A 13,685-nucleotide genomic window follows, 5' to 3' on the forward strand; every position below is an offset into this window, starting at 1 on the left:
TTCAGCCCAGGCGTTGAGAAAGGGGGCACCTGCTCCTCGGCCTTCGTGGGGGCTAACATTAAAAGGCCAAATTCCAGGGACGAGGGCGAGCCAAGGTTAGGAGGGAACCATCTGGAGGGACAAAGACTTCAGAATGAAAAGAGCTTCGCCAAAATGTTAAAGGCTCCCAAGGAGACCTGTCGGCTGGTTTCCCTTCTCCCGATTCTGTCGCTGCGCTGGCATCAGGGCACATGAAACATCTCTGTTCGCTCCCCGCGCCAAACACCGACTTTAGGCCTCCTGAGAGGTGCCCACCCACCAGCTGCCGCCAGCTCAGCGGCAAAGAACTGGGCTCACAGTATTTCCCATTGCCACCGCACGCGCACCCCCCGCCCTTTCCGCCTTTCCTTCTGCCCCGGCTGAGAGCCACGCAGGGCATCCACCCTGCCATTTAGCACCTCGGCGGCGCAGTGGTGGGTGGTTTCCCGAAGCGAGTGCCCTCGCAGCCACTTGCGCTTGCCTTGCCAGTTGCAGGGGCACAAGTCAAAGAGGCTTTTCCCTCCTCGATCATCGTGAATCAGCAAAGCGCTGCAGAGCAGCGGCGTCTCCTCGAGCAGGAATTACGATGTTGGGGGAAGGGCACAAGCGGAGTGTTGCAAGGGAATTTCTAGCCCCCTCCCAACGTGTCCCTCCCAGGGACCGCGGTACTGGAGTGGGGATGGGGGAGGTGTTGGCTGGAAGCCTTTGGTTGAACCTAGGCGCCCGGGGGAGCCTTCGGAAACAGAGATCGGTGTGGGGAATGAGCGAGGGTGGGCCGAGAAAGTGGACCAGAGTACAGATGGGTAGAAGGACCTAGGGAGCAGTCAGAGCTGAGCGGGTGCGCCCCAGGGGTGGGCACCGCAGCAGCTGCAGGTGTTGCTGAGGGAATGTACGAAGGAGGGTCTGGTGTGGGGGAAGGGAGGAGAGAAACCAAAAAAGGAGGGTTTCCCAGCCCAAGACTTTCTGATTCTAACATGCAAGTTCCCAAGTTCAGTTTGAGAAGTGGAGGGCCGCTTAGCATTGGGGAGTCTGGAATAGGAATATTAGGGGAACACCTCCCTGAATCGCGTTCTCCCACCCATTTCTCTCTCCCTGTCCTCTTCTCCGCTCTTCCTCCTCCTCCTCCCCGTACTTCTCTTTCTCTCCCTATTCCGCCTTTCTTCAGCTTCAGTATGCAAGTCCATGCTCAGTAGTGCGGGCTACACTCCAGGGACCGCGCCTCCAGTCGCCACCGCCTCTCCTTTGACCCTTGGCATTAGGAGGCCAAGCGGCAGCGACTGGAGGCGTGGAATGGGAAAACCCAACACTCGAAGCGCAAAACCTTGGGACCCCTCCACCGCGCACCGGTCCCCACCCCCTTAGCCGGACTGAGCGCCTCAGTAGCCCAGGCTCTGAGATCCGGCTCGGTTTGAGTTGCAATGCATGGACCCCGGGGCTTAGAGCGCACAACGAAACGCGCTAAATTGTACCTGTGCGTGGCCGTTCCCGCCGCCGCCGCAGGTCTATCCCGGGCCCGAAGCCGGCGCCCGCCTTCTCGGGAAATTCTCTGGAGGGGGAGTGCGAGGGGAACCACAGTGGCTGCCTGCTAGCTCAAGGCTGGCGCGCACACGCACACGCCCAACTTTGCCGAGACGTCGGCGCCCCCCGGGCTCCCCCGCGCCCCCTGCGGCTCGGCATGCTCGGAGACCAGTATCTCTCCAGGTCTGAGATAAGGTGTCCCCCACTCCCACACTTGCGCCTTTGAGAATGAGAGGGCGGGGTGTTGGAGAGAAAGGGAGTAACGCTACAGACTCCCGGTTCACGAACACTCTATGCCCGCCCGCAGGGGCGCCCGCTCCAGCCCCGCCGCACCAGGTCCCCCAGACCCGCCTGTGACGACAGAGGGAGGAGGAGGAGGCAAGGCGGAGAGCCCGGAGTCCAGGAGCTCCACGGACTGATCATCAGTACCAGCACTTTTATTACTGGGGGACGGGTGGGCGCGCAGGTTGAGGGGCGCGCAGCAGAACTACCCAACCCCAATACACTCTGGAGCGACGCTGAGGGCGAGAAGAACGATCCTCTACAGACGCCTTTTGGGTGGCCGTGCCCCAGACGCACACTCGGACCCCGCGGTCCCGCGGCAGCTGCAGTGTTGGGGATAATTTAAATGGCTCTTACTTGAGAGGAGGCGTGATTTCCACGTTCGAGCGTCTTCGCTCCCCACCCCCTCTCCGCACCAGCCAGTGCGCGCCACCACCTGAGCCTGGCGAGAGCCGGGGCGCACGCAGTCTTCAGCCTCCTCCTTTCCGCCTCTGGGGGTACTTGGCTCTGAGCGGGTCCACCCGACGCCCCCCGGGAGAACTCTTTACTTTTTGTTTGGAAAATCAGGGCCATTTCTTTATTCATCGCTGGGTCTCCCCGGAGGAGGACAGGGGAGGGGAGGGCGTGCGTGGCGGCCGGGCCGGGGGAGGGGAGCGCGTGGAGGGGAGGGGACTGGGTGTAGCCTGGAATTCTCCGTCCTCGTGTTCCTAGGCTGGCGCGCAGAGTCTCCCCGAGATAGCGCCGCCGCCGCTCCCCGCGCCACCCCGTCGTTGGCCTTGGGGGTCGGGTGAGTGGGGTCATGACGCGCCGCGGGGGCTGCTCCGGGCCCCTCCCGCGCTGAGCCGGGACGCGGCCCCGCCGCGCGGAGCCCCTCGGGCTGGGAGGCGGCGGGGGGTGGGGAGGGCGCACGGGGTAGGGCGGGGTGGGGGCGGCGCGGAGGCCGCCAGGCTGGGGGGCTCTCTGGGCCGGCGCGGCCGCGGGCAGGAGGGCGTGTCTCCGGCCCGAGGGGACCCTCCCGAGGCGCGGCGCGGGACTCCCCGATGGTGGTGCCGCGGCTCCGGGAGAGCTCCGGGTCTCGCCTCCGCCGCCGCCGCCGCCGCCGCCGTCGCCGCCGCGGGCGCCACCACCGCCGCCGCCGCCGCCGCCGCCGCCCGAGCCCGCGCCGAGCGTGCGCCTCGCCCTCCTCCCGCGCCCGCTCTGCTCTAGGATGCTGCGGCAGGTTCTGCACAGGGGCTTGAGGACGTGTTTCTCCCGGCTCGGCCACTTCATTGCCAGTCACCCGGTCTTCTTCGCCTCGGCGCCCGTGCTCATCTCCATCCTGCTCGGCGCCAGCTTCAGCCGCTACCAGGTCGAGGAGAGCGTGGAGCACCTGCTGGCGCCCCAGCACAGCCTCGCCAAGATCGAGCGCAACCTCGTCAACAGCCTCTTCCCGGTCAACCGCTCCAAACACCGACTCTACTCGGACCTGCAGACCCCCGGGCGCTACGGCCGGGTCATCGTCACCTCCTTCCAGAAAGCCAACATGCTGGACCAGCATCACACTGACCTGATCTTAAAGGTGAGAGAGGGGCGGGCGCGGGCAGCCTCCCGCCCGTGCCGCTGGCGCGGCTGGGCTGGCTCTGCGCGGGGGTCCGGGCTGAGAGCGCCGCCTCTACCATCCCAGGCGGCTGCCGCAGGGGCTCCCCTGCACCGCGTGCCCCTCGGAGGCCGCCCGGAGCCTCCTAGCCTCCTGGGCGGGGAGCGTCCGGGTCCGGGTCCGGGCCCGGCCCTGCCCTCGCCACTGTCGCCGCCACCCCGGCAGCTGCTGCAACAGTTGGGGCGGCGGCAGCCACGGTGCTGTGGTCGGTGCGCTTGTTTTGGTTGCAGTGGTCTTGGGGGTGGGGAGGCTTGGGGGTAACGGCCAGGAAGGAACAGAACAAGAGGAGACATTCTGGAAAGTCCTGCTACTTGCAAACAAAGTATTATGCTTGGGGGCGATTCAGAGTCCCCTCTCCCATTCTTTTCTCCCTTCCTCTGGCCTTCGGAATGATGTGGGAAAGGCTGCTTGCAGGGGCCGGGAGGGGCCAAAGGAATGTGAGGCGGGATGCTGAGGAAAATGCCTCGTACCCACCCAGAAGGAAGTATGCTCCCTGGCGAGGACATGGGGCTGCCCTTCCGCCCTCTTCCCCAGAGCGAGGTGGCCATCTCTGTCTTCTGGGGTAGGAAGTGATGTCTGTAATTCGCAGTTATTTCGTCTTTCACAGTAGCTCCCCTCTTTCGAAAAGCAGAAACTTCTTTGGGAAAATAGAGATTCGATTAATCCACTTTTATTTGGGTGCATTTGGGCGTGAGGATGAGGGGCAGAGGCAGAAGGGGGAGGACAGAAGCCAGACTGTGTGGCTCTAAGAAGAGCACAGGAAACTCAGCAGCTGGGTAGAGGGTGACACTGGTGGAAACAGGTTGTGCCGTCAGCCCGAGGTGGGAATTTGATGTGAAAAGTGAGGTTAATGGTGGTAACTTTCAGGAAGTTCCTAAGAAAAGCAGAGGAGTGAGGACTAGAGGTGGAAAAGTGGAGACCTTCCCAGAGAAAAGCAAAAAAGAGGTGAGAAGGTTCCATACAAGCCCCTGGTGGGGATTATGGGGCTTGTTTACTTAAGGTGCCCCTCTGCAGAGGGCCGGCAGGAACCAGTCGCAGCCAGAGCCCTGGGGCAGAGGCAGGAAAGGTGCTGGTTTTGTGAGGGGCTCGGGTCCAGATTTGGGATTATCGGGCCGGTTAGATTTCTAATCTACTTATGCCAAGGGGAGTCAACCAGTGAACCTGGGGAACTCTCTCTTCTTTTCCTCTATAGGTAACCCTTTATCCCTGGAGACCAGCTAATTTTTCTATGTTATTTTCCTTCCTCCATCTGTTGATGTGTTATCAATCAGCAATTAGTAGCGAGGGGAATGCGACTAGGGACTCAATGGAATCAGGACCTTCCCACGTTGGGTGGCTTGTGACATTTTTAATGGCATACACATCATCACAGAACCTTAGTAACAGTAGTCCGGAAATATTTGCTTTTCTTATGATCATGCTTCCAACATTGAAGTGTTTTTTGTGTGTGTGCCAGTACTTCAGTGAACATAATATGACACACAGAACAATACTGCTCCAAATGCTTGCCCAAGAAAACACGTAATAGTTTCATTGCAGGTTTAAAGAAACTATAACTTAGCCAGTCCTGACAGTTGGAAAAGCTGCCCCATGTTTTGATATATGATCTAGTAAAAGATGTTTCTCTCTGTATCCCCCCCCAGATGATGTTTCCACTGGCTTCCCCCCCTCCCAACAAACCGTCACGCCACTGTGACGGGCAGTCACCAGTTACATTCACTCTCAAGGTTAATGAGACACCAACAGGCACATCAGATCTCTTTTCAACAGGATTGTTTCTCTCCTATTTGATTTTGATCTGTTCAGGACAGAAAACTATATTATCTGACAAAGTTGGGACTGGAGAGAGAGGGAGGCTGTCTTTGCCTCCGTGGCTAAAGGGCAACTTTAAAGGACAGTGGTCTTATCAGTGAATTGTTTTCAGATTCAAGATGGTTTTTCATGTGCTAGGTGTCTGGGGAAAATCAAAACCAAGTCAAATAGTGGTCAGAAGCCATTTCTAGCTGATGGCTGTCTGGTCAAATGAATTCACATAGTTTATAAAAACTCAAACCTAGGAAACTGAGGGAATTGCCTTCAATTGTATATATCCTTTTTTTTCTTTCTACATCCAACTCCTATAGCGGGTAGGTATGGAGCTGGGCACAGAAAAATGGACCTCCAGTAGTCATGGAAATAGAAAGTGTGGGAATGAGCACTTATCATTATTTTTCTTTCTTTCCATTAGAGACATGATGAAGATTTGTCTTTTACAAAAGGTGTTAAGAGTGAAAGAGTCACTGTTTCTGCCCATACTAGTGTTATCCTGATACTTTGCTGCTGGCATCAAGGACGGCCCTGACAGCTCACATTGCACACAACGCCATCCGGCTCCTGCCCATTGAATGGCATCACATTTGAAACGAAGTGGACAAAGCATAAGCAGGGCTTTATAAAGGCTTTCGCAGGCCCCATTATGAAACCGGAGGACGTATGTTGCAGGGCTGTGTCACTTACTCCTCATAGTACTCTGCGGTTGTACCCATTTAACGAAGGAGAGCCTTCTTCTCAGGCTATTAGTCCAGCTACTTTTGACCAAAAATAGAAGAGGGATGATGACAAAAAGCGAAAACCCAGGTTGATTCTTTTTTAAATATACTTCAGAGTATCACCAAAAAAAAAAAAAAAAAAAAAAAAACAAGAAAAAAAAACCACATTTGAAAATCCAGCCTATCTCATTTGGAGGAGCTTTCTCAAATTTGTACAAGTGACATGGTTGCCGTACTCCGGGTCTGCAGCGTAGATTTCGACCCCAAACTATGACAAGGGTGACCATCCCTAGCAGTGGTTTCCTCTGAAGTCTCTGGGGCCAAGATGTAGTTTGGGGTGTAGGTGGGTGGGGCCTGATGGTGCTGGTAAAGGATCAACCATTAATTTCTGAATGTCTTTAAATGTCTTCGTTTCACTAGAAGATTAAATTTAGCTCATTATTATATTTTAACAGAAAATTCAGGATGTTCATCTCAGAGCAAATTTCAGAGGAGTGCCTCATGAGCTTTCATAAATATGTTTCTTCTTGATCGCTGAAAATGAAGTGTAAAGTCTTGTTGGTAATTGACCTGGGGTGTGACCAAGACAGTGCTTGATTTATTCCAGAATCATCCATGTAGAAGGAAGAACCTGTTTAACCCAGTGCTTATAATAGTGACATAACCTTTATAGCATTCTATAAGTTATAAATGTATACGTATCAACGTATATAACTTATAATGTATATGTATAAACATATAAATACAGTAAACACCTTAGGGTATAAGTGCTATGATCCCATTTTACAGATGAGAAATCGCCATAGAAATTAACTCACTTATCCATGGAAAGAAGACAAGGACAGAATCAGGGCAGGACAGGGTTTTGACTCCCAGACCAGTATCTTCACTATAATGTACTGCCTCGCATATGATAAACTACTTGAATGATTTAAATGTACATTTTTATTTTTTTTTCAACGTTTATTTATTTTTGGGACAGAGAGAGACAGAGCATGAACGGGGGAGGGGCAGAGAGAGAGGGAGACACAGAATCGGAAACAGGCTCCAGGCTCCGAGCCATCAGCCCAGAGCCTGACGCGGGGCTCGAACTCACGGACCGCGAGATCGTGACCTGGCTGAAGTCGGACGCTTAACCGACTGCGCCACCCAGGCGCCCCCAAATGTACATTTTTAAAACCCAAATGAACTATACTTGACTAAAGTCTCACACCCATCTCATAGTGTTGTCCTAACAGTAGTAACTGGATAATAAGGACATTTTCTTAACTGATTCTGTCTGGTGTCAGTGAAAATCCACATATAGAAACTCTAAATGCCCAAAGTAAAGCATAAGATACTTGGAATTAGCAATACACAAAGACAGAAATCTAAAATGTTTTACTGGAAAAATCCCTGGATGATTGGATGAAGCTATTTCCTATGTGAGCACCGTTCAACTGTCCAGGTGGATTCAAATCCAATGCCTCACACAGTTCCTGGCACATAGTAAACCCTCAAGAAACAACTTGCCAAATGCACTTGCCCTAGTTTACTCAGACACTTATGTGATGGGTAAAGAAAATTCCATAGAAACTACTTTGACATGCATTTTCACAATGACATTTTTAAAATGTTTACGGCTCTACAAGCAGTTTCTAGTCCTTTCTTTTTCCAGGATTCTTCCTTCCTGGATAACCTCTGTAGTCCTATTAAAACGTATTTCAGTTTGGGAATTGTGTGGGGGCATTTCCTTTGTACACCGTCCTTTTCGAAGGACCCTCACAGGATAGTTTATTCCAAACCAATGGAAGGACACATCCTCACCATGCAGACATTCTTCCACTTACTGGGGAATCTCACTTTGTTCAACTGTTGACTTTCTATTTCATTTAAACTTCTCACGTTTGAATACATTAAATAGAACTAGGTTGCAAAACAAGATTCAGAGAATTTAATTTGGGATTAATTACTTCAGGCTTCCCAAGAAGGGCAGCATAACTGCTAGGTCAGGGTCATGAACACATTGTAGCAGTATCCAGACCCCAGTGTTTCCAAATACTGCCTCAGCACTTGCAATCATTGTGGGAACTGCCATCATCACTCTCTGTATATAGGCTAAGGATCGGCACATTCCAACCTAGCTTTGAGGTCAGAAGTTTTTATGTTTTTAAAAGATTGTAACAGAACAAGACAAAAACAAAGAATATGAGGCAGAGATGGCATGAGGCTCTCAAAGCCTACAAATATTTACTCTTTGGTCTTTTACATGAAGAAGTTCCCGTACTGTATTCCAAGCCCCTTTACTGGGACAATTACAGGAAGTTAACACTATTAAATAGCCTGGAAGGCAGTGGGTCTCACCCCTCCCCCCAGGGGACTCTTGGCAATGGCTGGAGACATTTTTAACTGTCACATCTGGGGGTGAGTTGCTGCTGGCATCTAGTGGGTGGAGGTCACAGATGCTGTTAAACATCCCGTACGCACAGGACAGCACCCCTCAGCTAAGAATTATCTGGCCCCAGCCCTGCTTGAAGAGGTTCATTTGTGTTTCTCTTGCTTTCTTAGGGTTTTTTTTCCCCAGCTGCACTGAGTACACAGAATAAAAGAATGCCAACAAGTTCATATGTTACAGAACTTGGGCTGGGGACAAATACTACCACCTCTGAGGAGGTGCTCTTTTTGTGAAGTTGGGCAGAGATCAGATTGTGCAGGTTAACCTTCCCCAAGATGCGGTTCTCCTGCTCTGTCTCACACCTCTGTCCTTTATGGTCTAAATCTCGCCGTAGCAGGACCCGAGGAACTGAATGCAGTCCAACTGCTGGGATGGCAAAGCTGAGGCTTGTCAGCGTGGCCGTCGTTGTCGGCAGGCCTGACCCGCCGTCAGCAGCAGTCACCCACGAGGCCGGCCTCCTCCTGACAGTGTGTGAGACCTCCCTGTGAGCGGTGGCCTGCTGAGGAGGCACAAGGCAATGCCTTGTTGCCTGGTCCATCTGCTTGGCTTTGCTGAACATTAAATGAAAAAAGAAAGAGCTCGCCCCCGAGGAACAGTGGACCAAAGAGCCTTGGGTTTGGAGGCCACCTTCAAGGGCGTCTGTGCAGATGCTGGTGCTGGAATCTGCTCTTGCATCTCAGGGCGCTTTTCCTGGTGACAGGTGCTCTGACGACTCGAGCAGCCCGGGTCCTCCAGTGAGTTATTCTAGTGGCAGATAGTCTTAGAAAAGATTGAGCACGAGCCTGAAAGGGCAACGTGCGTGCATCTGCTGGGCCAGCCAATTGGCTTTTGCATTTTATCTTTGCACTAGGGGAAAATTCGGGAGAGAGAGAGATCACTATTCATTCTCCTTTCACTTCATAGGTGTGCATCCCAATCATCCAGGCACAGTATTCTTCTCAGGTTGTCTGCCTCCTGAGCACATTTCCGTGGTGCAAACAGTATTCTCAAATGCCCACCCGGCTTGTCTCTTCGAGATTTGGGGAGCAATCTCTTACTTCCCCATGTGGATAAGCACTTGGGACAAATCTGGGTAAAGTGTTCATTTAAACTGAAATGTAAAACTAAAGCAGTAGTGTGAGAGGAAGGCCACCTTTTTAGTGACTCCTAGTATCTTAACAGATGCTCTATTAGAGTAAGAGAAGCATGATTTTCAAATCTTAACACCAAAACCAAACTGCTCAAGACTCGGCACACTTCTTAACCTCACAGAACAGCTGAGCATCTAACTGGTGATTCCTTACAAAGCCCGAGGGCAGGAGAAGCAAGCTGAAAGAAATTCGTTCTTCCCTGCCTGAGAGGGGGCAGCACCCCTTGGCACAGGAGCTAGGGAGGTACACGGTGCTAGGGATCTGGTCAACTCTGACTCAGTGAGATGGTGAGATGCGCCATCTGGTACCTGACTTTGGGGCTCAGTGTGAGCCCCAAGTGATACTCAAGAGAGGCTTGACGCAGACCTTTGAAGTCACCTGCTTGGTGTAGCACATCACAGCAAGCAGGCCTGTCTGCCGCCACATGCCCGGAAGGCCACAGAACTTCCGAGGAGTCCTGCCGGACTGATTTAATGACCAGCAGGGGAGGTGAGTAATCTCTAACCTTTAAGAGACCAAAAAAAAAAAAAAAAAAAAAAAAAAGGGAAATCAACACCAGTTGTTATTTTATATGGGAAGCCCTGAATAATGTGTCATGCCTTCAACTTCAGAATTCATATTTTGAACCAAAGCAGGCAATGAGGGAACCGGGAGGCTATTTTTATCTTCTTGCTCTCTAAGAAATCCTCTTGAGAATATTGTTTCTGGTATTTTCAAAGATCCCCACTGTTAGGTCTTCCACTTAAAGTTGAACTTGTGGGCTCCGAGTATGGTCGAGATGAGGATTTTAATGCAAGCAGGTACCTGGTAAGGTGATACCCAAAAATCTCGGCAAGAAAGTGGGACAGGAAATGAAGAGGCAGGCAGCCAGTCACAGGAGCCAAATGTCCACTGTGGGCATCTGGGGCCCCATGTCACTGGGGAACTCTGGGGGACACTGTAGAGCACATGTCTAAACTATCCCACCTGTGGAAGAAGAAGCCGGATATTCATTCCCCCATATCCGGGGGCACTAAATAAGGGTTTGACAATTCCAGATTCCATATGTGTCCCTGTAACGGAATTGTTGTTTTATAAAAGCCTCAGGCAAAGAGTCGTAGGTGTTCAGAGCAAGAGGACTTGGCATGTAGAGAGGAGCATGAGCTGAGAGATGTATCTAGAGTTATACATCTCAGGGCTTAGGGCTCACATTCCTCAGGAATGTTCATCCCTTCACTCAACAAAATGGCCATGACCCCATTTCCATGAAGTTTACAGACAAGAATGATCCAGCATAGACGTTTCATTATTCTTGAATTCGATTTGATCCACTGCCATTTTAAGGATTTCAGTTCTGCCACTGGATGGCAATAAAGATGATTCCCAACAGGGCCGGGACACCACGAGGACTCGGGGTTTTCTGTGCTAAACCCCCAGGTCTGAGTGGCCTGGATCCAGCCCCCCTTCCCTCTGTGAGTCCTAGAGAAGTCTGCAGCCTGCTTCTCATACCTCCACCTCCACACATGGACCTGTTGCTCTCCTCCCTAGAAATGCATTCATTCCTTACTTTGGGTCCAACTCACCTGCCTCCTACTTTATGAGGCCTTCCCACATTCGTGGCTCCTTCCCTTCCTTAAATCTATCTGGCTTTCGGCCATATCCACATTCCTTAATGCTTAACTATACGTTATTATATAATTTGCTGTGTTGTCACGTGATACTTTCTCTTGAACAAGATTGGAAGCTCTTCAAGGGCAGGAACAAGGTCTCCTACTCCTAAATTTCTCCCAGAGCCTACCACAATGTGGAGTATGCGGCAGGTAGTTGATAAATTATTGCTGGTTGATGGCTTGTAGAATGGAAAATGTGCTCTTCCTTCCCTATTGATTTATTTTGGTCACACAAGAACTGCTAATTTCTCAGCATTGAAGGTGAGATTCCTTTGCCCATTTTCCCACAGGCTCCATGACTTTGCCAAATACCACAGCTGTGCCAACTCTGCCTAATTATCTCAAGGGGCAAAAATGCATCTCTGCTAGAGAACTATCACTAGAAGTGCCCCCCAAAATCTTTGTGATACTCAGCACCTTAGTTTTGTGAGGCCTGCATTATTGCCTTTTGTTTTGGTTCTTGCTTTGGTTCGGCATCTAGGCAGGTGCTTGTACTGAGTAAAAGATTACTGGCTCTTGGACTCTTTCATGTGCCCACACATCACCTGGACATCTTGTGAAAAAACAGATTCTGATTCAGCCTGGGAAGACCCCCCCCCCGCCAAATTCTGGATCTCTAACGAGCTCTCAGGTGATGCTGGGGGCCAGTGGGGCGCACTTTGAGCAGCAAGGCTCAAACTTCACTGTTGTGAACAGAATACTGGATTTGGGGTCAGAAAAGCCAAGCTCAGGTCCCAGTTTTCCTAAGTATGTGACTTTGAGTTAGTTGCCTAACTCCCTGAGAAGCAGGTTCCTCCTGTGCATTGACTGTAATATCACCCACCTCTGTAAGGATGCACCGAGACAAGGTATGTGATGGCACTGTGTGACCACACCCTTCCGCTGGGTGGATTAACATTTCTGATCTTGGCCTTAAAAATGACTGTTATCCCTTCATGTGTGCCAGCGCTTCCAGAGCCATCACTGCCTGTTGCGTAAATACACATGTAAGCATTTTTGTCTTTGATCCGCCAGGCAATAATGGGTGCTCAGTCTACGTTCTTAATACTCAAATTGGCAATGTGTTGGCCTCTAATGACTCTGAGTCTCAACAGATGACTGGCGTCGTCCTACTGCTGAACATGCAGCTCTTAAGTTCCTAGGCAGGCAGGGGTCGGGGCGGGGGGGAGGGGTCGGGGGACTGACGGCTGGATTGCATTTTGCCTCATCAAGATGCTTCCTCAGAGTTCAGAACCTCATCTTCCTGCTCGACAGGGCTTCACACACAAAGGAAGCCTTCACTTGCTGCCCAGGGAAGTGTCTTTGGAATTAAAAGCTCTGGGAGGCCACGGGCCCCTGTTGGAAGGTTTCCTTCACCACTCCTCACAGCAAGCCAGACAGGGATTCTCCAGCAATTTCGGTGAGAGAGTTAATTTACATGACTAGAGTGTTTCCCTGAGAAATCTCACCGACATAAGTAGATCTGCAAGCACTTCAAAGGGAAAGCGTGTCCGGAATTGTCAGAGATCAGGAGAACCAGGCAGAGTGATCATCGTAAAGCCCTTTGAAACTGTGAAATGTAAAATTTTGCTGACTGGGGGTTTTAATCATTTAGGTCAATGCATTTCCCCCACCTTCTCCTTTCTAAAATTTCTTTTTATGGGGTTATAAAAGAAATCTATAATTATTTAGGATCAAAATCAAATCCAGCAAAGAAAATTCCCCTGCCTCCCTGGTTCTCTATGCCTGAACTCTTCAAATGGAACGAACCTCAGTGTAAGTGACAATTAGCAGTCCTTCTCAAATCTGAATATGCTTTCAAATTTCCTGGGAATTTTATGAACACGCATATTCTCATTCGGTGTAGGTCTGGGACAGCAGCCCTGAGTTCCACACTTCTTACAAGCTCCCAGGGCCGCTGCAGCTGCTGGTCTGAGGACCACACTGACAAGAGCAGTGGCTTGGGAGAAACCTTTGTGTATTCTGACTAATTACTCAGGGCCATTTAATTGCCTCCATTCTGTAAAACAGTGCTTCTCCAGCTTGAGCGGATCTCCCCCGGAGGGCTTGTCCAAACACAGATTTTGGGTCTCACCCCCAGAGTTTCTGATTCTATAGGTCTGAGGTGGGGCCTGAGGATTTGCATTTCTAACAGGTTCCCAAGATGATGCTGTTCCTGCCGGTCCAGGGAACACACTTTGAGAGCCGCTTCTATAATGCATCTTAGTAATTAGCTGCCAGGTCTAATTCCAAAACTACAGTCTCCCTCTGTGTAGAACTTGGTCCACATATATAGGCAGGGTGCAAAATATATTTGCCCAGCAGTTAATTCTGAACGAGAGTGTAACAGCTGTTGTGCAAAGGGAACTACGTAAGTCCAACCCTTTTAAGTCTGCAGTTCAAGGCGAGCATATTGGGCAGAGGGGCCGGCTCTACTGCCTGTCTCCAGGGGCTGGAGGCTAGAAGAAGATGGCTGAACAGAAGAAAGGATGCTCTAAGATGGAATGGGGG

The 13,685-nt window shown here is 51.2% G+C and overlaps 1 protein-coding gene across 1 annotated transcript in view; it reads left to right on the top strand.

Annotated features, from left to right (window-relative positions):
- Positions 1–3,025: 3,025 nt before the first annotated feature.
- The window catches only part of PTCHD1 (patched domain containing 1), a 50,756-nt gene continuing 40,096 nt past the window's right edge, over positions 3,026–13,685 (top strand). Inside the window, exon 1 of the mRNA XM_047076368.1 lies at positions 3,026–3,376. Within this exon, the coding sequence (XP_046932324.1) occupies positions 3,026–3,376 (351 nt within the window). The remainder of the gene's footprint in view (positions 3,377–13,685) is intronic.

Source organism: Lynx rufus, unplaced genomic scaffold (genome assembly GCF_022079265.1).
Source record: "Lynx rufus isolate CCGP_SWC_20201006 ecotype Redwood Valley unplaced genomic scaffold, mLynRuf1.p SCAF_14, whole genome shotgun sequence".
In the NCBI taxonomy this organism is placed as follows: domain Eukaryota; kingdom Metazoa; phylum Chordata; class Mammalia; order Carnivora; family Felidae; genus Lynx; species Lynx rufus.